The sequence below is a fragment of the Anomaloglossus baeobatrachus genome, chromosome 2 (assembly GCF_048569485.1).
Source record: "Anomaloglossus baeobatrachus isolate aAnoBae1 chromosome 2, aAnoBae1.hap1, whole genome shotgun sequence".
Lineage (NCBI taxonomy): Eukaryota > Metazoa > Chordata > Amphibia > Anura > Aromobatidae > Anomaloglossus > Anomaloglossus baeobatrachus.
Window position 1 is genome coordinate 95,305,798 of NC_134354.1, and position 23,073 is coordinate 95,328,870.

Here is a 23,073-nt window from a genome sequence, read left to right on the forward strand (position 1 = left end):
GCTTCTCAGCGGGATAAGGCTGAAGCATTCTCTGCCCCTCCCGCTGAGAAAAACAGTCCTCAGCTGCCCCTGAAAATGGCGGCTCCGTTGTGAAGCGCCATTCTCAGGTGCTGTACCGAGGCTCATCCAGCTGCCCTGATTCATTTGGCTGGCTGGGTAATACGGGGTTAATGCCAGTTTTCTGCAAACTGGCACTAAGCCCGATGTTCATAATGTCATGCCTGTGTAGACACGGCCATTATGAACCTCCATTTGGTAATAAAGAAAACACAACACCTTTATTAAAAATTTTAATTGAAAGAAAAACACACACACACATCCCTGATTGCCATCTTTATTACTCCCAAGCCTCAGAGGTTAATCCAGGACAATATCACAGGAAAGCTCTCTGCCGGCTGCTGGGAGCGGCAGAACTCACTGGCCGGGTCAGCTCAGTTCATAGCTGAGCTCGGGTCAGCTGACTTCAGAGCATCAGCTGACCCGGGCACAGAAGTCAGCCGGTCAGCTGACTTAATTCGCGAGCGCGGGCGGGTCAGCTGAGTGCACATCGACAGCTGAATAGTCGGCCGATGTGCACTCATCTGACCCGGGCACGGACGTCAGCCGGTCCCAGCAGACGGAAGAGAGCTTTGCAGCATCTCGTACACTGACGGCTGCTGTGACCGGCTGACGTCAGTGCCCGGGTCAGCCGGGTGCACATCGGAGCTGTCATGGATTATCGTCGGGGATTCAGGGAGTAATAAAGATGGCAATCAGGGATGTGTGTGTGTTTTTCTTTCAAATAAAATTTTTAAAAAAGTGTTTTCTTTTCTTTATTACCAAACGGAGGTTCATAATGGCCGTGTCTACACAGGCATGACATTATGAACCTCGGGCTTAGTGCCAGTTTGCAGAAAACTGGCATTAACCCCGTTATATTACCCAGCCAGCCAAATGCATCAGGGCAGCTGGATGAGCCTCGGTACAGCACCTGTGAATGGCGCTTCACAACGGAGCCGCCATTTTCAGGGGCAGCTGAGGACTGTTTTTCTCAGCGGGAGGGGCAGAGAATGCTTCAGCCTTATCCCGCTGAGAAGCACAGCCCTCAGTTGCTTGCTTGCATCGGGCTGGACAGTGAAAATACAGCGGAGCACTTTTTTTTTTTTTTTTTTTTTTTTTTTTTAAAAGATTTGTCAAAAAAGACCTGGGATCCTGTTTTGCCAGCTAAAAGCAAGCAGCCTGTAACTAGCTGCTTTTAGTTGGCAATCCAGAGTCCGGACACAACACGACTACACTGCCACTACTCTACACTACAAAATGGTGAAACTTCCTCTTCCTGAACTATCCTACATCACTTCCTGCGGATTTGTTTGCGAGATCCGCACCAAATCCGCAGGAAAAAGAGCCTGTGGGAACAGACCTGCGGATTTCTTGCGGATTTTACACCTTGCATTGACTTGCATGGGAAAAATCCGCAACAAAATCCGCAACAATAATTGACATGCTGCAGATTTTTCCGGATCAAAATCCGCGGCAAATCCGCCGCGGAAAAATCCGCAGCATGGGCACAGCATTTCCAAAATGCCATTGAAATGGCTTGGAAGTGCCGCTGCTGCAGATTTTCGGTAAATCCGCGGCAAAATCCGCGGTAAATCCGCAGCGTGGGCACATAGCCTTAGCTCCTACAGCCTGGCGTGATCATGTGTAGCTATATTCACTGCCGCCAGCGTATCCTCATCAGCGCGGGGGCAGTGAGTAAGTATACTCACCGGTCACTGTTTCACGTAGCATCGCAATGACCTACTGTCTGCCTGTCCACTGATGTGTGTGAAGAGCGATGCACAGAGCGATGATGTCATCGCTGTGCGTACGGCCCCTCACAGGTCAGCCGGCGCTGCTGCTGGTACAAACGGGAGGACGAGCGATGCTGCGTGGAGCGAGGAAAGGTGAGTATAAACGTTTATGTATTTATGTGTGCCACAGGATGTGGGCCATATACCAGGATGGGAGCACATACCAGAATGGGGTATTTACCAGGATGGAGGACATATAAACAAGGATGGGGATACTATATAAGGCAGGAGGGTCATTACCAGGATGGGGTACCTTAGTAGAGAATTTGGGGAGATTACCCCCATAACAGTGTCAGCAGCAGATCCTCGCCACATAAGTGTCATGACCACATTTTTTTTTTTTTTTTGCTTAAAATTTTATTTTCCTTTTTTCCTCCTCTAAAACCAGGGTGCGTCTTATGGTCCGGTGCGTCTTGTAATCCGAAATATATGCTACATGGGCAGGTAGGATCTGATCTGGTTTTAGTTAGTGTCAGATCATACCTGCCCATATATTTGTAGACTTTTGATCCAGGAGAGGCATGAAACTAGGATAGGGTCCCATCAATGAGAGGTCACTTTGTCGCGATTGATGGGAATCACAAGAATTGGCCTATTTGTGTGCTAAGTACCCTCATGTTTTAAGAATATTCCACACAGCATTAATGCAGTTTAAATGTCATATTCTATATTTGCATATATATTAGGGCTTACAAAGAGCTGCTGTATTCTTTTGTTTGTGTTTCGTATAGATCACCACAGGCGCTGCAGAGCCAGTCACCCACTCGTTTCATTAAAGTAGTACTGCCAACAAATGTCTTATTCCCTAAACCTGTCTTAATGTGAATGTAATGTAATGTTAGTGCAATAAAATAGTCACTGGTTGCCGTCTTCCCCGGTTCCCAGCTCCGCTCTGGTCTTCTTCTCACTGATGTGACTGCAGTTCGGATCACACTGGAGTTTCTGTATGAACCGGAAGTGTCTCTTACAGTGTAAGTCTATGAAGTCTTGTTCTGACACTCCATAGACTTACATTGAAAAAGCGCCATACATTACACCACCCATGTGTATAAGAAGAAGAAGGCTCTGTCGTCTAAAACATGGCTCCCTACACCTACACCTTCTTCCTGTATGTAATAAATCTCTCTGCACAAATGACTTTCTTATTCTTTCCTGTGATTTTTGCAGCGAGGCGCCCAGAAGGTGTCTAAAGTGGCGGTGGCCGTACTGATCGTTGCCTGGCTGTTTGCCTTTTCCATGCTGTTTGTGGCCGTGGCGGGAAAAGTGACCTGGCTCCAGTTCTTATTCTGCTTCTCCTATATAAAACTGGCAATTACACTGATGAAATACTTTCCACAGGTAACCTAATGATCAAATGATGTAGTCTAACATTGCTGTACACTAATAAGCTATATGGAGGGAGGTCACCGCTAGGGGTGATAGTTTCCTGTGAAGTGATTCAAAATGACAGGGCGTTGTCCAGTGTTAAGTTCTTAAAACATCTACTTGAGTATGTGTATATATGAATGGTAAGAAGCACCTATAGTCTAGAAATTATCATCCATCTTTCTAAGGACTATGAGGTGTCAAATTTTACATTTAGAAATCCAAGAACTCTGGAGATGGTTAGCAGCAGTCGTATTATCCAAAAGTCTCCAAAAACGTTGGCTTAAAGTTGGTCAAACCCATTGATTTTGAGTCGGATGATAATCTAATGTGTATGGGTCCTCCTAAGGCGAGCCATCGATGACAGACCTTCTTGGGAGGGAAGGATTGGGCCCTTATGTCCTCCCAGGAGTTAAGCCATCGTGTAGGTGTCTGGGAGCTGATTACTCTGCTTGCTCTATTGAACATACGTGACCACTCTGTCCCATACAAATAAATATTTAGTTTGGCAATCGGGAGAGTGAGGCTGACTGTTAAGTAAGATGTTTTGGACCCCTTAAATTGTGTTAATTAGTAGCGATGAGTATGCACTAAAATTCTCAAGGGCTCATTACTAAAATCGAGCATGTCTGACGCTCGGATCCGCTAGATTCGAGTAACGAGTATAATGGAAGTCTGTGGGGAACTCGAGCATTTTTCTGGTAGACCATCCCCTATGAGGGTTATGGAGGTCAGAAAATCACTGAAATGGATGGAATCAGCGCTCAGTTAGAATGGTAACAGCATGGGGAAGATGGCTGTACACCTCACTGACTCCAAGGTCGCTGTTGGGAAGTAAAAAAAAAAATAAGTTTCTTTGTCGCTCCATTGGGAGACCCAGACAATTGGGGTGTATAGCTTCTGCCTCCGGAGGCCACACAAAGTATTACACTTAAAAGTGTAAACCCCTCCCCTCTGCCTATACACCCCCCCGTGCATCACGGGCTCCTCAGTTTTTATGCTTTGTGTTGAAGGAGGCACACATGCACGCAAGCTCCACAATTTAGTCAGCAGCAGCTGCTGACTATATCGGATGGAAGAAAAGAGGGCCCATAACAGGGCCCCCGGCATGCTCCCTTCTCACCCCACTCTGGTCGGCGGTGTTGTTAAGGTTGAGGTACCCATTGCGGGTACAAAGGCTGGAGCCACATGCTGTTTTCCTTCCCCATCCCTTAGGGGCTCTGGGTGAAGTGGGATCCTAATCGGTCACCAGGCACTGGGACCGTGCTCCCTCCGCAGCCCCTGGGGGAATCTGCTGGACAGGAGACCGGGTATCGTCAGGGACAGGCCCTGCTCCTCTGAGGTACTCTGTGTCCCCTTGGGGACGGCGCATAGAGCGCCTGTCTAATGGACGCTGCAGCAGCTGCTGGTTGTGTTTGTGCGCCGGGACTACAGCGCTGATCGCGCTTGTTTGCCGGCCGCGCTTATAACTTTAGTCCCCGGCTTTTGCGGCCTAGTACCGCATATTCCCGCCCCCGGGCCTGCCAGTCAGGGGTAAGGGCGGGACGCTGCACTGGACGTCAGCGCTGAGGGCTGGAGCATACTTAGTATCCTCCTCCCCCCTCACTGAGCACCGTGGGGCACCAGATTCCCGCACTTTCTAAGGCACGCCCACGGCTCCCTCCTCCTCTCAGAACGCTGGCAGCCATTCCTATCAGCACTTCTGACGCTGGAGAACTTCAGAGACGAGCTCCACAGCTCTGGGAGGCACAGGCAGGGAATCTGGTGGTCACACAAACGCTGAGGGCGGTCGGTAAGCCGCACCTGTTACTAGGTGCTTGCCCCCCTGGGTGCCGAAGTGTATATTTATATGCTTATATTGTATACATTTACTCTGTACGGCCGCACTAGTGCTTTGGCTATATACCCTCTCTGATTGCTCTAAGAGGAGACAACAGCATGTCGTCCGCAAAAAGCAAGGGTGCCGAGGCACAGGCTTACTTTGCAACCTGTACCTCATGTGCGGCAATGCTACCTGCAGGTTCCACCTACCCTCATTGTGTGCAATGCTCGGCCCCTGTGACACTCACTCAGCCCGGAGCCTCTGCCACTGGTGGGACCCTCGGCCCAGGTGGAACCACCTGCTGCCACTGTCCAGGTGACAGGGACAGAGTTTGCAGTATTCGCTGACAAACTTTCTGAGTCTATGGATAAATGGTCTGCTAAGATACTAGAAGCTTTGCAGTCCAGACCTGTAACACAGGCCCCGGGCACTGTTGAACCTTTTCCCTCAGACCCCCCTCGGTCGGCGCAGCAAAGTGCTCCTAGGGCGACTCATAGGTCCCACGGTGAGGACTCTGACACGGACCGCAGTCCCAGACCGGCTAAGCGGGCTCGCCGGGAGCTTCCCTCGACTTCATCACAGTGTTCAGGGTCTCAGCATGAGGACTCTCTGGAGGATGAAGCGGAGGCGGCAGATCAGGGCTCTGATTCTGACGCCGCTCTCAACCTTGATACACCTGAAGGGGACGCCATAGTAAACGACCTTATAGCGTCCATCAATCAGGTGTTGGATCTTTCTCCTCCAACTCCTCAGATTGAGGAATCAGCTTCTCAGCAGGAGAAATTCCATTTTAGGTTTCCCAAACGTACACGGAGTGCGTTTCTTGATCACTCCGACTTCAGAGATACAGTCCAGAAACACTGAGCTTTTCCAGATAAGCGCTTTACTAAGCGCCTTAATGACACACGTTATCCCTTCCCCCCTGACGTAGTCAAGGGTTGGGCTCAGTGTCCCAAGGTGGATCCTCCAATCTCTAGACTGGCGGCTAGATCCATAGTTGCAGTGGCAGACGGTGCATCACTCAAGGATGCCACTGACAGGCAGATAGAGCTCCTGATGAAATCTATCTATGAAGCTATCGGCGCGTCCTTTGCTCCGGCATTCGCAGCCGTATAGGGCACTCCAAGCTATCTCAGCTTGTCAGTCTGAGATTAATGCAGTCACACGTGCCTCTACTCCGCAGGTTGTGTCCTTAACCTCTCAGGCGTCGGCGTTTGCGTCCTACGCCATGAATGCTGTCCTGGACTCTGCGAGCCGTACGGCGGTAGCATCCGCCAATTCGGTGGCAGTCCGCAGGGCCATGTGGCTACGTGAATGGAAGGCAGACTCTGCTTCCAAAAAGTTCTTAACCGGTTTGCCATTTTCTGGCGACCGCCTGTTTGGCGAGCAATTGGATGAAATCATTAAACAATCCAAGGGAAAGGACTCGTCCTTACCCCAGTCCAAACCAAACAGACCTCAACAACGGAAGGTACAATCGAGGTTTCGGTCCTTTCGGCCCTCAGCCAGGTCTCAATTCTCCTCGTCCAACAGGCCACAGAAGGGTCAGAGGAACTCTGATTCATGGCGATCTAAGTCACGTCCTAAAAAGACCGCCGGAGGAACCGCTCCCAAAGCGGCCTCCTCATGACTTTCGGCCTCCCCAAACCGCATCCTCGGTCGGTGGCAGGCTCTCCCGCTTTTGCGACGCCTGGTTGCCACATGTCCAAGACCGATGGGTGAGAGACATTCTGTCTCACGGTTACAGGATAGAGTTCCGCTCTCGTCCTCCGACCCGTTTCTTCAGAACATCTCCGCCCCCCGAGCGAGCCGATGCTCTTCTTCAGGCGGTGAGCACTCTGAAGGCAGAAGGAGTGGTGATCCCTGTTCCCCTTCAGCAATGGGGTCACGGTTTTTACTCCAACTTGTTTGTGGTGCCAAAAAAGGACGGATCTTTCCGTCCCGTTCTGGACCTCAAACTGCTCAACAAACACGTGAAAACCAGGCGGTTCCGGATGGAATCTCTCCGCTCCGTCATCGCCTCGATGTCCCAAGGAGACTTCCTAGCATCAATCGACATCAGGGATGCTTATCTCCACATGCCGATTGCACCAGAGCATCAGCGCTTCCTGCGTTTCGCCATCGGGGACGAACACCTTCAGTTCGTGGCGCTGCCTTTCGGCCTGGCGACAGCCCCACGGGTCTTCACCAAGGTCATGGCAACAGTGGTAGCAGTCCTACACTCTCAGGGACACTCGGTGATCCCTTACTTAGACGATCTCCTTGTCAAGGCCCCCTCTCGGGTGGCATGCCAACACAGCCTGAACATTGCTCTGGAGACTCTCCAGAGATTCGGGTGGATCATCAATTTCCCAAAGTCAAAATTGACACCGACCCAATCGCTGACATATCTCGGGATGGAGTTTCATACTCTCTCAGCGATAGTGAAACTTCCGCTGGACAAACAGCGTTCACTACGGACAGGGGTGCAATCTCTCCTTCGAGCCCAGTCGCACCCCTTGAGGCGCCTCATGCACTTCCTAGGGAAGATGGTGGCAGCAATGGAGGCAGTTCCATTTGCGCAGTTTCATCTGCGTCCACTTCAATGGGACATTCTCCGCAAATAGGACAGGAAGTCGACGTCCCTCGACAGGAACGTCTCCCTTTCTCGGGCAGCCAAGGCCTCCCTTCAGTGGTGGCTTCTTCCCACTTCTTTGTCGAAGGGGAAATCATTCCTACCCCCATCCTGGGCTGTGGTCATGACGGACGCGAGTCTGTCAGGGTGGGGAGCGGTCTTCCTCCACCACAGGGCTCAGGGTACCTGGACTCAGCCAGAGTCCTCCCTTCAGATCAATGTTCTGGAGATAAGGGCAGTGTATCTAGCCCTAAAGGCGTTCCAGCCGTGGCTGGAAGGCAGGCAGATCCGAATTCAGTCGGACAACGCCACGGCGGTGGCATACATCAACCACCAAGGCGGCACACGCAGTCGGCAAGCCTTCCAGGAAGTTCGGCGGATTCTGCTGGGGGTGGAAGCCACAGCCTCCACCATCTCCGCAGTTCACATCCCGGGCGTAGAAAACTGGGAAGCAGACTTTCTCAGTCGCCAGGGCATGGACGCAGGGGAATGGTCTCTTCACCCAGACGTGTTTCAAGAGATCTGTTGCCGCTGGGGGAAGCCGGACGTCGACCTAATGGCGTCCCGGCACAACAACAAGGTCCCGGCATTCATGGCACGGTCTCAAGATCACAGAGCTCTGGCGGCAGACGCATTAGTTCAGGATTGGTCGCAGTTTCGGCTGCCTTTATGTATTTCCTCCTCTGGCACTACTGCCCAGAGTATTACGCAAGATCAGGTCCGACTGCCGCCGCGCCATCCTCATCGCCCCAGACTGGCCGAGGATGTCGTGGTACCCGGATCTGTGGCATCTCACGGTGGGTCAACCGTGGGCACTACCAGACCGTCCAGACTTACTGTCTCAAGGGCCATTTTTCCATCTGAATTCTGCGGCCCTCAACCTGACTGTGTGGCCATTGAGTCCTGGATCCTAGCGTCTTCAGGGTTATCTCAAGAGGTCATTGCCACTATGAGACAGGCCAGGAAACCAACGTCCGCCAAGATCTACCACAGGACGTGGAGGATCTTCTTATCCTGGTGCTCTGATCAGGGTTTTACTCCCTGGCCATTTGCCTTGCCCACTTTTCTGTCCTTCCTTCAATCCGGAATGGAAAAGGGTTTCTCTCTCGGCTCTATTAAGGGACAAGTCTAGGCGCTCTCTGTGTTTTTTCAAAAGCGTCTAGCCAGGCTTCCGCAGGTCCGCACGTTCCTGCAGGGAGTTTGCCACATAGTCCCTCCTTACAAGCGTCCGCTAGAACCCTGGGATCTGAACAGGGTGCTAACGGCTCTTCAGAAACCACCTTTCGAGCCAATGAGAGATATTTCTCTTTCACGCCTTTCGCAGAAGGTGGTCTTCCTAGTGGCAGTCACATCACTTCGGAGAGTGTCTGAGCTAGCTGCATTGTCATGCAAAGCCCCCTTCCTGGTGTTTCACCAGGACAAGGTGGTTCTGCGTCCGGTTCCGGAATTTCTCCCTAAGGTGGTATCCCCTTTTCATCTCAATCAGGATATCTCCTTACCTTCTTTTTGCCCTCATCCAGTTCACCAATGTGAAAAGGATTTGCACTTGTTAGATCTTGTGAGAGCACTTAGACTCTACATTTCTCGTACGGCGCCCCTGCGCCGCTCGGATGCGCTCTTTGTCCTTGTCGCTGGCTAGCGTAAAGGGTCGCAGGCTTCCAAGTCAACCTTGGCTCGGTGGATCAAGGAACCAATTCTTGAAGCCTACCGTTCTTCTGGGCTTCAGGTTCCTTCAGGGCTGAAAGCCCATTCTACCAGAGCCGTGGGTGCGTCCTGGGCATTGCGGCACCAGGCTACGGCTCAGCAGGTGTGTCAGGCGGCTACCTGGTCGAGTCTGCACACTTTCACGAAACACTATCAGGTGCATACCTACGCTTCGGCAGATGCCAGCCTAGGTAGGCGAGTCCTTCAGGCGGCGGTTGCCCACCTGTAGGAAGGGGCCGTTTTACGGCTCTATTACCGAGGTATTCTTTTACCCACCCAGGGACTGCTTTTGGACGTCCCAATTGTCTGGGTCTCCCAATGGAGCGACAAAGAAGAAGGGAATTTTGTTTACTTACCGTAAATTCCTTTTCTTCTAGCTCCTATTGGGAGACCCAGCACCCGCCCCTGTTCCCTTCGGGCTGTTCTTTTGTGTACACATGTTGTTCATGTTGAATTGTTCTGGGTTCATGGTTTCAGTTCTCCGAACATCCTTCGGATTGAATTTACCTTAGACCAATTTATAAGTTTCCTCCTTCCTGCTTTTGCACCAAAACTGAGGAGCCCGTGATGCACGGGGGGGTGTATAGGCAGAGGGGAGGGGTTTACACTTTTAAGTGTAATACTTTGTGTGGCCTCCGGAGGCAGAAGCTATACACCCCAATTGTCTGGGTCTCCCAATAGGAGCTAGAAGAAAAGGAATTTACGGTAAGTAAACAAAATTCCCTTCTTTCTTAAAAAAAAAAAAAAAGTGTGTGTTCCCCCTTATTTATAAAAAAGCTGACAGCTGCGGACTGGTATTATTAGGTTTGGACCCTTCCCAGCCTAAAAACAGCAGCCCTTAGCCGCCCCAGAATTGGTGCAGCCATTAGAAATCTGCCAAATTTAACTAATGTAGAGATAACATGAGGTATAAAGTGTTCCCAATCTGGTCCATAAAAATGGTCATACCATCGGCATATAACCCAATGGTATCTGTCCGATCAGCTATAGATATGCATTAATTAGTGGCGTGGAGCATATTTTAATAGCTAATGATTCATTAGCTAGCGCAAACAAAGCTGGGGAGAGGCGGCAGCCCTAATGAGTCCCTCTTTCAAGCTAGAAGGATGCAGGTGGAAGGCCATTCACCACTGCCTTAGCTTTAGGGGCCACATATAGTATACGTATCCAATTACGGTATTTGGAGCCTAATCGAAATTTTTGAAGACATGCCGCCAGAGATGGCCGTTCTACTGAATCAAATGCCTTCATGGCATCAAGGGAAGCTAAAGTCCAGCTGTTCTCAGGCTGCAGTGAACTGTATTGGATTACCGGTTATACCCATCTGATATTCATGGAAGTGATCTTGCCCGGCATAAACCCCCATTTGCTTTGGATGCATTAAATCTAGAATCTCTATATTCAGTCTCATTGCCAAGCTCTGCAGAATATGTTGGCGCTATACGATCCACAATCCATAGAATCCTTCCCTTCTTTTAATATTACAATAATGTTGGCTTCATAAAATGAAGGTGGCAATGATTCTCCCGGGGACACTTGTAAAAAAAAAACCTCCTAGAAGATGGGGAATTAAAATCTTTTGATATGTAACATACAATTCCAGTGGGAGCCCATCCGGGTCTGGTGCTTTGTCGGAGGTCGTGTCACTCAGTGCAGGGCTCATTTCCTCTAGTGATATCAGGTTTGCGGACTCTCACTTGGGCCTGTTTCAGACGTCAGTGATTCTGGTACGTATGTGCTAGTTTTTATACGTACCATACGTATTATAATCAATGGGTCTGGGCACACATCAGTGATTTTTCACTGACTGTGTCTCCATGCGGTGTACACGTGTGTCCGTGATTGCCGCATGGAGACGTGTGGGTTTTTTTTTTTTTCTGGCATCACTGATGTCCCACGGACCAAACTATGGTGTGATCCGTGAAACGCGTACCAGAAAAAAAACCCGCCCATTGAAAATAAAAAGCATTTTCAACTCACCCGTCTCCAGCGATGCGGTACTCGGCAGCTGCTCTCTACTTCTTCGTGGCCAGCTCAGTATGGCATGCATATTCATGTATGTAGCCAAAGCCGACCCGGAAGTAGCTGCAGAGGTGAGAGAGGCAGAGCCAGAGACTTCAGCACCACGGACAGCAGGAACGGGACAGGTGAGTATACCTGTGTAATCGTGGAGTACGGATCACTGATCCCACGTGTGCTGTGAATCTCGGCACACGGAGCGACATAGTTTTTCACTGACGTGTGAAACGGACCTTAGAGTAGGGATTTGTAAATCCGCTATGTACAAAAGGCAATCGTCTATATTAACACAGCACTTAGATTTATATAAACCGCATAATGAGTCTTTCTGCTTAATTCCTAACTAATCCATTTATTTTCTTACCCAGGCTTACATGAATTTCCTCAGGAAAAGCACAGAGGGCTGGAGCATTGGAAACGTGCTGCTGGATTTCACAGGCGGCAGCTTCAGCATCATCCAGATGTTTCTACAGTCCTACAATAATGGTGAGTACGAAGAATATCACTGTAATGGTGATGAGCCATATAATACTGCAGTACGCTATGTATCCCCCGCTCCGCAGCACGACACAGCACCGTGCGTCTATTCTGTCCAAGGACCTAATCCCAGAATGTCTTCCTCCTTGCCAGACAAATTATGCTTTATTATTCTTCAGGTTATCTTATTAGCATTAAAAAGAATCTTGGCTACACAGTAATATCCGTTGTGATTATTGAAGTAGGAGCCTCTCACAATCTTGAAATTGGTTAAACGGAGTTATAAAAAAACAGCTTTGTTCTTCCGAAAACAGCACAACGGCGTTCCACAGGAGTTCAAAAGGAGTTATCCGATGCCAACGGGTAAGCTGTTGTCACGACTGTCTCTCTGCATTATGAGACAGATTCAGGACTTGAGAGCCATTTCCATTCTTGACTCTCAATATTAAACGTCTTCTCCTTTCCTTTGGCAATCGTAGGGTTAATGTCAGTATTTCTCGCCAGCAAGCAGTCTCATTACCATCTCTGGGGTTTCCGGTTTGGGTCCACCCCCAATCCCTTTATATACCTTTGCTACCAGCGGAGGGAGACGCTTATTCTCTTTGCCATTTGGATACTGGTCCTGGAGGTGGAATTTGCTGCTGAAACCCTCTGTTGAAGTTGCTGTGGTGGCTGCAGTCTTGGTGCTGACTGCTGCAGTTTGTTGTAGTGTTTTCCCCCCTGTCTGTTTTCCTTCCCTGGTGTGGTGTTCTAGCGCAGCGGTCGGGCTAGTGTTCCTCACCTGCCCACTCACTAGCCAGGGACTATTGTTGGGTCTTTTCAGGGCTTCAGGTTTCTGCTTGGCAACACGTGAGGAACCTGTATAAGGAGTGGCTAGGAGTGCAGGGTACAGTTGCCGGTAAGTGTAGGAGGTGTCCGTCTTCCCTCTCACTAGTCCTAGGGCCCCCCATTGTTGGTGTCCCCGGTGTACCCCTTTTTTGTTATGGTGTTACCCTTGTCGTTGTGTGTTTTGACTCTCACCTAGTCTGCACCGTGACAGATGTCTGAAAAATGGTATCATTAGGCAGTGCTCTCACGGGTTTCTTTTTAGTTTCTCCCTCTGCTTTACTGCCTCTTGTCTTCCATAGATATCTGCCATGCGCCCATTTGTTTACACGCTGTGCTGCTGTCTGTCTTCTAATCTTCCGGATCCTACAAAACGTATTCCATGATGTATAGCGCTAAATTCTCCTCCAATGCCTGCTCTGCGCTGTCATGCTGCTCTGTCTTTTCTGAGCCCACCCTCTCCTCCTATCGGTACATTTTATTAATTGAGCTGTGCCTACACGACACATGAACCCTTCCCTCCAGGGCATCAATTTGGCCGACTAAGCTGACGGCATTAGTGGTGGAGTGAAGAAACCGCTTACAGGAGCGGTCATGTCAGTGACGCTGATATTGTGGTGCCAGATCAGTAGGAGACGATAATAGCACATGGAGAGGAAAAAACTTTTCAGCTCACCCGTACATGTGCTTTCCAGGATCAGGCTGGATGCTCGCGGTCCACCGGACAGGCAGGTCTGTGATACAAGGTAAGGAAAATGAGAAAGGTGGGACCCAGCACCGATTCCAAGGGTTAAAAAATCAGAAACTTTATTTATCTTAAAAATTTATTATAGTACAGAAAGTTCCAATGGGTACATCATTAGGCTTGATGCGTTTCGGATAAAAAACAGGTAAAAACAGTCCTTAATCATAAGCCTTTCTGTACTATGATGAATTTTTAAGAAGATAAAGTTTCTGATTTTTACCCTTGTAATCGGTGCTGGGTTCCACCTTTTCTCATTCTCCTTACCCGATAATAGCACATGCACTTCTATTAACCCCTTCACGACCGCGGGCAGTAAAATTACGCCCTATTTTAACGTGACTTAACGACCAGGGACGTAATTTTACGGCCTAAACTTCATTTGATTGCCGTGGCCATAGCAACGGCTTTCAAATGATGTCCCCTGCTGTTTCTTACAGCAGGGGACCTTTGCTTGACCCCGGGGGGGGGGGGGGAGGGGGGAGGGTTGCATTGCCAACCCCCATCGACGATCGATGTGATTGGCTGTTCAAATCTGAACCGCCAACCACATCGTTCGCACTGATTTCGGCAAATATAATGCCCGAATTAGTGCGATACTGTGAGATCCGGCTATGAGGGGCTTCACCACATCATAGCCGGAGCTTAACATGTCGCCCCCAGCCCCTGCAGCACTGATTGGAGCGATCGTGCTATGACGCGCAATCGCTCCAATCAGTGTGCAGTGGGGCGGTCTGATCTGGAGTTGGCCACCCTCTCCAGGCCTGTGCTGGTCTGGGAACCCTCCCCCAGCATGTTTGCAGCGTGCACTGGCTGGTACTTGTGGTACCACGCCGCCGTTGATGTCACCGCTTCTGCTCCTATGGTAAGTATTCCGCTCCCCCTTGCAGCCCGTGTGCGCTCCCCTTGCAGCCCGTGCACGCTCCCGTGATGGCCCCTGCCCGTGCCCCCCCTGATCTGCCCCCCCGACATCCCGATCTGCTCCCCACGCGATCTGCCTGCCTCCTCTGTGATCTCTATTCTGCTTCCTTCCTTCTGCCTCTGCTCTCACCCCCCCTCTGCTCCTCCCCTCTGCTTTCCCCCTCCCCCCTCTGCTCTCCCTCCCCACCCCCCCCCCCCCGACGTCCCCTACCTGCCTTCATCGGGTCATCCGAGCTTTTCACTGCCCGATCACATCTGCCTCCATCGCTGGGTCCTTCTGCTGATCTGTCCAACGTCCTGCCTGCTGCTCGTGTAAGGCTATGTGCGCACGTGTGCGCTCTGCACCGCTCCGAAAAGGTGCGCTTCAGAGCGCAGCTGAAAAGCTGCGTTCTGAAGCGCATGGTGCCGAGAACGTGCGCTCTGCCTGCAGCTCCTGCCATAGACAGAGCAGGGGCTGCCGGCAAAGCGCACGGAAGAAGTGACATGTCACTTCTTAGAACGCAGCGATTCGGGCAGCAGCCGAAGCACTGCGTTCTAACATGCCACGTGCGCACAGCCCCTGCACAATCTCCATAGATTACGCAGGACGCATGCAGTTACGCTGCGCTACAAAGCGCAGCATAACTGCATGAATTACGCACACGTGCGCACATAGCCTAAAGCTGTCCATCTGGCTGCCTTCTGTTCCTCCTGTCCTCCTGCAGCTCTTCTGGTCAGTGATCCTCCTGCTAATCCTGTGGGTACTGTGAGTATAACTCTTTTTTTTTTTTTTTTTTTTCTTGTATCCCCTGTCCATTTTTACACCTCATCTGTCCGTGCGTCCCGCCGAGCGCTGATCAGGGATGCAGATAACGGATCTGCATCCGTGGTCAGTTTTCGGCAGGACTTTTTTTTTTTTTCCCGTTTCCCCGACGCTTCTTGTATCGCATCCGTCCGTGCGTCCCGCCGAGCGCTGATCAGGGATGCACATAACAGATCGGCATCCCTTCTCAATTTTTGGCGTGACTTTTTTTTTTCCGTATCCCCAACGTTTTTTGTATCTCATCCGACCGTGCGTCCTGCAGCGGCCGATTAGTGCACCGCGTCTGTCAAAAGTCAAATTTCGTTCCTTCTCTTCTGAGCCCCGCCATGCGCCCAAACAATTACTTTCCACCAGATATGAGGTATCTGCGTACTCAGGAAAAATTGCACAATACGTTTTATGGTGCAGTTTTTCCTGATACCGTTGTAAATAAAAAAAAAAAAAGCTACCTGCTTGATGCAAAAATTTTGTGGTTAAAAAAAAAATAATAATTTTCACAGTTCAACGTTATCAACTTCTGTGGAGCCCCTGGGGGTACAAGGGGCTCAACAAACATCTAGATAAATTCCTTGAGGGGTCTAGTTCCAAAATGGGGTAATTTGTGGGGGAGCTCCACTGTTTAGGCACCATAGGGGGTCTCCAAACGTGACATGGCGTCCGCTAATGATTCCAACCAATTTTGCTGTCAAATGGCGCTCCTTCTCTTCTGAGCCCCGTTGTGCGCCCAAACAATTACTTTCTACCACATTTGAGGTATCTGCGTACTCAGGAGAAATTGCACAATACGTTTTATGGTGATTTTTTTCCTGATACCCTTGTGAAAAAAAAGCTACCTGGTTCAAGTAACAGTTTTGTGGTGGAAAAAAAAAATTGTATTCATGGCTCAACATTATCAACTTCTGTGGAGCCCTTGGGGCTCGCTAAACATCTAGATAAATTCCTTGAGGGGGTCTAGTTTCCAAAATGGGGTCATTTGTGGGGGAGCTCCATTGTTTAGGCACCTCAGGGGGTCTCCAAATGCAACATTACGTCAGCTAATTATGCCAACCAATTTTTACTGTCAAATGGCGCTCCTTCTCTTCTGAGCCCCGCCATGCGCCCAAACAATTACTTTCCACCACATATGAGGTATCGTCGTACTCAGGAAAAAATGCACTATAAATTTCATGGTGATTTTTTTTCCTGATACCCTTGTGAAAAAAAAGCTACCTAGTTGAAGCAACAGTTTTGTGGTAAAATATTTTTTTTTTCTTTTCACGGCTCAATGTTTATAAACTTCTGTAAAGCCTCCAGGGGTTCAAAGTGCTCACTAAACATCTAGAAAAATTATTTGAAGGCTCTAGTTTCCAAAATGGGGTCACTTGTGGGGGAGCTCCATTGTTTAGGCACCTCGGGGAGTCTTCAAACCCGACATGGCGTCCGCTAATGAGTGCAGCTAATTTTGCGTTAAAAAATTCAAATGGCGCTCCTTCCCTTTCGACCTCTGCCGTGTGCCCAAACAATTGATTTTTTACCACATATGGGGTATCAGCGTACTCAGGAGAAAATGCACAATAAATTGTAGAGTGCACTTTCTCTTTTCTCCCTTGTGAAAATGAAAATTTTATGGCTAAAGTAACATTTTTGTGTTTTAAAAAGTAAAATTTTCATTTTTTCCTTCCACATTGCTTTGGTTCCTGTTTGGCACCTAAAGGGGTAATAAACTTCTTGGATGTGGTTTTGAGCAGTGTGAGGAGTGCAGATTTTAGAATGGGGTCACTTTTGGGTATTTTCTGTCACCTCGGCCTCTCAAAGTCACTTCAAACGTGATGTGGTCCCTAAAAAAAATTCTTTTGTAAATTTTGTTGGAAAAATGAGAAATCGCTGATGAACTTTGACCCCTTCTAACTTCCTAACGAAAAAAAAATTTCTTTCGAAAATTGCGCTGGTGTGAAGTAGACATGTGGTAAATGTTATTTAGTAACTATTTTGTGTGACATCTCTCAGATTTATGGGCATAAAATTTCAAAGTTTGAAAATTGCGAAATTTTCAAAATTTTCGCAAAATTTCCACAAATAAACGCAAAAAATATCGGCCTAAATTTACCACTGACATGAAGTACAATATGTCACGAAAAAACAATCTCAGAATCGCCAGGATCCGTGGAAGTGTTCCAGAGTTATAACCTGTCAAAGTGACACTGGTCAGAATTGCAAAAAATGGCCCGGTCATTAGGGTGTTTGTGGCTGGGGGTGAAGGGGTTAAAGTAATGCCCAACATTGGACAAAGCTAGCAAAAACAGCGCTTTTAATCTTATTAAATATCCTCTTCATTTATAAAAAAAGGGGATTTTTTGTTTAATCCTTGTTGTGTAGGTTACCGGCCACCTATGTTGCCATGTAGCATAGCCAAGGCTCACATTGAGTGAACAGGGATTACAAAATCAATTGTCCCTGGCTGCAATACCAGCAACAACCTGTGCACAAGTGTGGCGCTCTTTTTAGCAGGAATCTGCAATATTTTATTTCCTAGCTAATTTGCTACTCAGGGGGGTCTGAATAAAAATAAATCTTTATTTTTATATTCCGCAGCGCTTTACATACATCAGGAACACTGTCCACATAGGGAATTTAGATTGTGAGCCCCAATCTGTAGAGTGTGGGAGGAAACAGTAGTACCCGGAGGACACCCACGCAAACACGGGGAGAACATACACACTCCTTGCAGATGTTGTCCTTAGTGGGATTTGAACCCAGGACCCCGGCGCTGCAAGACTGCAGTGCTAACCACTGAGCCACTGTGTCGCCCCTGTGCACGCTAGACGAATGTCCGCAGATTCCAGCCACAATCTAATGTGTATGGTAGCAGCTCAGCGGGGAAGACAAAGGTCCGGTATATTGGATTTCAGCATAAGATCCTTTCTTTATCGTTCCTTATGGGAGACCCAAACCATGTGTGTATAGCTACCGCCTCCGGAGGACACACAAAGTACTACACTCAAACGTGTAGCTCCTCCCTCCGGCTATATACACCCCCTGGATGACAATCTACCCAGTTCAATGCTTTGTGTTTCAGGAGGTCACACACACTTGCATTCTCTGATATTTTTATTTTTATTTTTAAAGATTTGGAAGAAAAGCGGGTCCAGTCTGGACTCCCGGCATGTCCCTTCACGCCCCGCTCTGCGGGGTGCTGTTAAGGTTGACTTTAATAAGGCTGGAGCCTTCACATGCCGAGCTCCTTCGCATCCTCTGTCGAGGCTCTGTTTGAAGTGGGAGCCATCACGGTCCTCTCTGCTTGCAGGAGGCCGGTCTCCATCCGCAACCCTGTCTGGTCCCTGCTGGAAGGAGCGTTTACCCCCCTCTCCAGGGACATGGCCCTGCGTCTCAAAAGCTAAGTATTGATACGCTTTTCAGGGGTCCCGGATACTTTTATTTGGGGGACAGTATGTGTTTTAACTTTACTGTAAATTTCGGCCGGTTCTGGGAGTTTCCTCTGAGAACCGCGCCGAAAGTGCCTGCTGGTCGGCCGCGTTTTGAAATCTAGGCCCCGGCTTCAGTTTGGGCCTAGTTTCGTTTTCGGCTTCCCTGCATGTTTTGCATACGGCGCCGCCCACCGCCCGGCCAGCAGAGGGGAGGACTCTCCTCTCTGGGGAGATGTGCCCTCCCCTGTATCTCTTCCTGTATCTCTCTGCCCTCCGTTTTTCCCGCTCCTGGGCTTATGCACGCCCCCCCTCCTCCTCCCAGCGCCATTTTCTCAGCGTTCTTACACTGGACGGCGCTGGGAGCTGCAGCTGCTGCTGTTTTGGGAAAGCTGACGCTTCACTGGGACTTGGAGCTGTGGAATCCGGAGGGCACACAGAGAGTGGTGTGGTAAGCCACAACCTCTGGTTGTGGGCTTTTTATTATACACTTTCAGGCATTCTACAGGAGTGTTATATTGCTGCAGAGCTTCCACCTCAGCAGCATGTCTGTCACCCGGAGCATGGCTGCAAACATGTACGCTATATGCACTGCATGTAAGCGCATTCTGCCAGAGCCGAGCACATACCCACATTGTGATGCCTGTGCTAATATGGTTGTGTCTCAGCCTGGAGCCTCCTCAGGGGTCCCCTCGGCTGCTCCGGCCCCGGTGGCTGAACCCCCGGCTTGGGTAGCGTCTTTTTCACAAGCTATTTCCCAGTCTTTTGCCGACTCCATGGGGCAGCTGTCCCGGACACTGCTTTCCATGCATCAAACCCCTTCCCAGGGTGCCTCTGCTGCTCAGAGCTCTGCGGAGCCCTCAGAGCATGTTCTAGGTCCCAGTCCCCCTAAACGGAGACGCAGGGACCCTTCTCCTCCCTCGTCCCACGGCTCTGATTCACGTGCCGAGGTGCAGGGCGAGGAGGATTCGTTTACTGTGGGCTCAGACGCTACTTCTATGTACCCCATTGATTTGTCTGAGGGTGATGCGGATGTTAGTGACTTGATTGCGTCCATTAACTCCGTTCTGAACCTCAACCCACCAGAGTCAGAGGAACAAACCTCTCTGGTAGAGATTCACCAGTTTACCTCTCCTAAGAAAGCTAAAAGTATGTTTTTTAACCACTCCAGCTTTCAGACCACTGTTAACAAGCCCAGGGCCTGTCCTGACAAACGTTTTCTGAAGCGTAGTTCGGATGACCGTTTTCCTTTTCCACCAGAGGTGGTTAAGGAATGGGCCCAGTCCCCAAAGGTGGACCCTCCGGTGTCCAGAATCTCAGCCCGCACAGTCGTAGCTGTGGCTGATGGCACTTCTCTTAAGAATCCCACTGACCGCCAGGTTGACCTTCTGGCCAAGTCTGTATATGAGGCGGCAGGAGCCTCGTTCTCCCCGTCTTTTGCGGCAGTATGGGCTCTTAAGGCAGTCTCTGCCTCTCTGGCGGAGATGCATTCACTCACCAGGGACTCTATTCCTGAGATGGATGCCTTAACTTCTCAAGCTTCGGCTTTTGCATCCTACGCCATGTCTGCCATCCTGGAGGCTTCTCACCGCACGGCGGTGGCCTCCGCTAACTCCCTCGCGATCCGCAGGATCTTGTGGCTTCGAGAGTGGAAAGCAGACGCTTCCTCTAAGAAGTATCTTGCGAGTCTCCCTTTTGCTGGGTCCCGGCTGTTTGGGGAACAGCTGGATGACATAATTAAGGAAGCTACTGGCAGAAAGAGTACTTCCTTGCCACAAACTAAGACCAGGAAACCGGTCCAGAGCAGGAACCAATCGAATTTTCGTTCCTTTCGTTCCTCTAACTGGTCAGCCTCTAAGCCCTCGACCTCATCCACTACCGCAGCCAAGGATCGTAAACCCAACTGGCGCGCAAAGCCGCGTCCTCAAAAGGCCGGAGGAGCCGCTGCCACTAAGGCAGCCTCCTCTTGACTATCTGGCTGCGCCAGCAACGTCCTTGGTCGGTGGCAGGCTCTCCCACTTTGGCGACGTGTGGTTTCAACACGTCTCCGATCAGTGGGTGCGGGATATCATCTCCCACGGCTACAGGATAGAATTTTCTTCCAGCCCGCCAAACAGATTTTTTCTGTCCACCCCCCCCCCCTGCGCCAAAGCCGCCGCCTTCTCTCAGGCCGTGGCATCCCTGCAGGCCAACGGTGTAATTGTTCCGGTTTCCGCCCGGGAACGGTTCAGCGGTTTCTACTCAAACCTCTTTCTGGTCCCCAAAAAGGACGGTTCCTTCCGGCCCATCCTGGATCTCAAGCTTCTCAACAAGCATGTTCAGGTGCGGCACTTTCGCATGGAATCTCTGAGATCGGTCATTGCCTCAATGACCCAAGGAGATTTTCTGGCATCCATCGACATCAGAGATGCCTATCTGCATGTTCCTATTGCGGTTTCGCACCAGCGTTGGCTACGCTTTGCAATCGGAGAGGAACATTTCCAATTCGTGGCTCTCCCCTTCGGCCTAGCCACGGCCCCTCGAGTATTCACCAAGGTCATGGCAGCAGTGGTTGCGGTCCTGCACCTCCAGGGGTTGGCAGTGATTCCTTACCTGGACGACCTTCTAGTCAAGGCCTCATCCAGTGCAGACTGCCAGCGGAGTGTCTCGCTCACTCTCGCCACTCTAGTCCAGTTCGGGTGGCTTGTCAATTTGCCCAAGTCCACTCTGATTCCAACCCAGAAACTCGAGTACCTAGGGATGCAATTCGAGACTCTGCCGGCACTTGTGAAGCTGCCCTTAGTCAAACAGCAGTCCCTTCGTCTGGCGGTACGCTCTCTGCTGCGGCACCGCCGTCATTCCATCAGACACCTCATGCAGGTGCTGGGTCAGATGGTGGCGTCAATGGAAGCGGTTCCCTTTGCCCAGTTCCATCTGCGTCCCCTGCAGCTGGACATCCTCCGCTGTTGGGACAAGCGGATCTCTTCCTTGCACAGGCTGGTGGCTCTGTCGCCACAGACCAGGAGCTCTCTTCAGTGGTGGCTTCGGCCCCTCTCTCTGTCACAGGGACGCTCCTTCCTGACTCCGTCCTGGGTGATCCTCACCACGGATGCCAGTCTCTCCGGTTGGGGAGCAGTATTTCTCCATCACCGAGCACAGGGCACTTGGACTCCGTCCGAATCAGCCCTCTCAATCAATGTGCTGGAGATCAGAGCTGTGTTTCTAGCTCTCCTAGCCTTTCACCACCTGTTGGTGGGCAAGCACATCCGAGTCCAGTCAGACAACGCGACAGCGGTTGCCTACATCAATCACCAGGGCGGGACTCACAGCCGTCTGGCGATGTTGGAGGTTCAACGAATCCTCCAGTGGACGGAGGACTCGAAGTCCACCATATCTGCAGTCCACATCCCAGGCGTAGAAAACTGGGAGGCCGATTATCTCAGCCGTCAAACCGTAGACGGCGGCGAGTGGGCCCTGCATCCGTCAGTGTTCAGATCACTCTGCCGCAAGTGGGGCACTCCGGAAGTAGATCTAATGGCATCCCGGCACAACAACAAGGTTCCGGTTTACGTGGCTCGCTCCCACGATCCTCAAGCCTTCGCAGCAGACGTACTGGTTCAAGATTGGTCTCAGTTCCGTCTGGCCTATGTGTTTCCCCCTCTAGCGCTCTTGCCCAGGGTTCTGCGCAAGATCAGAATGGAGGGCCGTCGAGTCATACTCATTGCTCCGGACTGGCCCAGGCGAGCGTGGTACCCAGACCTGCTCCATCTGTCCGTAGAGGTGCCGTGGCGTCTCCCGGACCGCCCAGACCTTCTCTCTCAAGGTCCGTTCTTCCGCCAGAATTCTGCGGCTCTCAGATTGACGGCGTGGCTCTTGAGTCCTGGATCCTGACGGCTTCAGGCATTCCCTCTGAGGTCATCTCCACCATGACTCAGGCTCGGAAGTCTTCCTCGGCCAAGATTTACCACAGGACTTGGAAAATTTTCCTGTCCTGGTGTCGTTCGTCCGGCCATGCTCCTTGGCCGTTCTCCTTGCCGACCATCCTGTCTTTTCTACAGTCCGGTCTACAGCTAGGACTGTCCCTCAATTCCCTCAAGGGACAGGTGTCGGCTCTGTCGGTATTGTTCCAGCGGCGTATCGCCCGACTGTCTCAGGTGCGCACCTTCATGCAGGGCGCATCTCACATCATTCCTCCTTACCGGCGGCCCTTGGATCCCTGGGACCTTAATCTGGTCCTCACGGCCTTACAGAAACCCCCCTTTGAGCCTCTCAGGGAGGTTCCCTTGTTTAGACTTTCACAGAAAGTTGTTTTTCTAGTAGCCATAACTTCTCTCAGGAGAGTTTCGGATTTGGCTGCGCTCTCTTCAGAATCCCCCTTTTTGGTGTTCCACCAAGACAAGGTGGTTCTTCGTCCGACTCCGGACTTTCTCCCTAAGGTGGGGTCTCCTTTCCACCTTAACCAGGACATTTCATTGCCTTCTCTTTGTCCGGCCCCTGTGCATCGCTTTGAGAAGGAGTTGCACTCCTTAGATTTGGTGCGGACGCTCCGAATCTATGTGTCACGCACCGC

General features: G+C 50.5%; 1 protein-coding gene across 1 annotated transcript in view; it reads left to right on the top strand.

The window, feature by feature from the left end:
• CTNS (cystinosin, lysosomal cystine transporter) overlaps window positions 1-23,073 on the top strand; it is a 59,112-nt gene that overhangs the window by 29,329 nt on the left and 6,710 nt on the right. Inside the window, exons 9-10 of the mRNA XM_075335183.1 lie at window positions 3,000-3,170; window positions 11,725-11,842. Of these exons, the coding sequence (XP_075191298.1) occupies window positions 3,000-3,170; window positions 11,725-11,842 (289 nt within the window). The remainder of the gene's footprint in view (window positions 1-2,999; window positions 3,171-11,724; window positions 11,843-23,073) is intronic.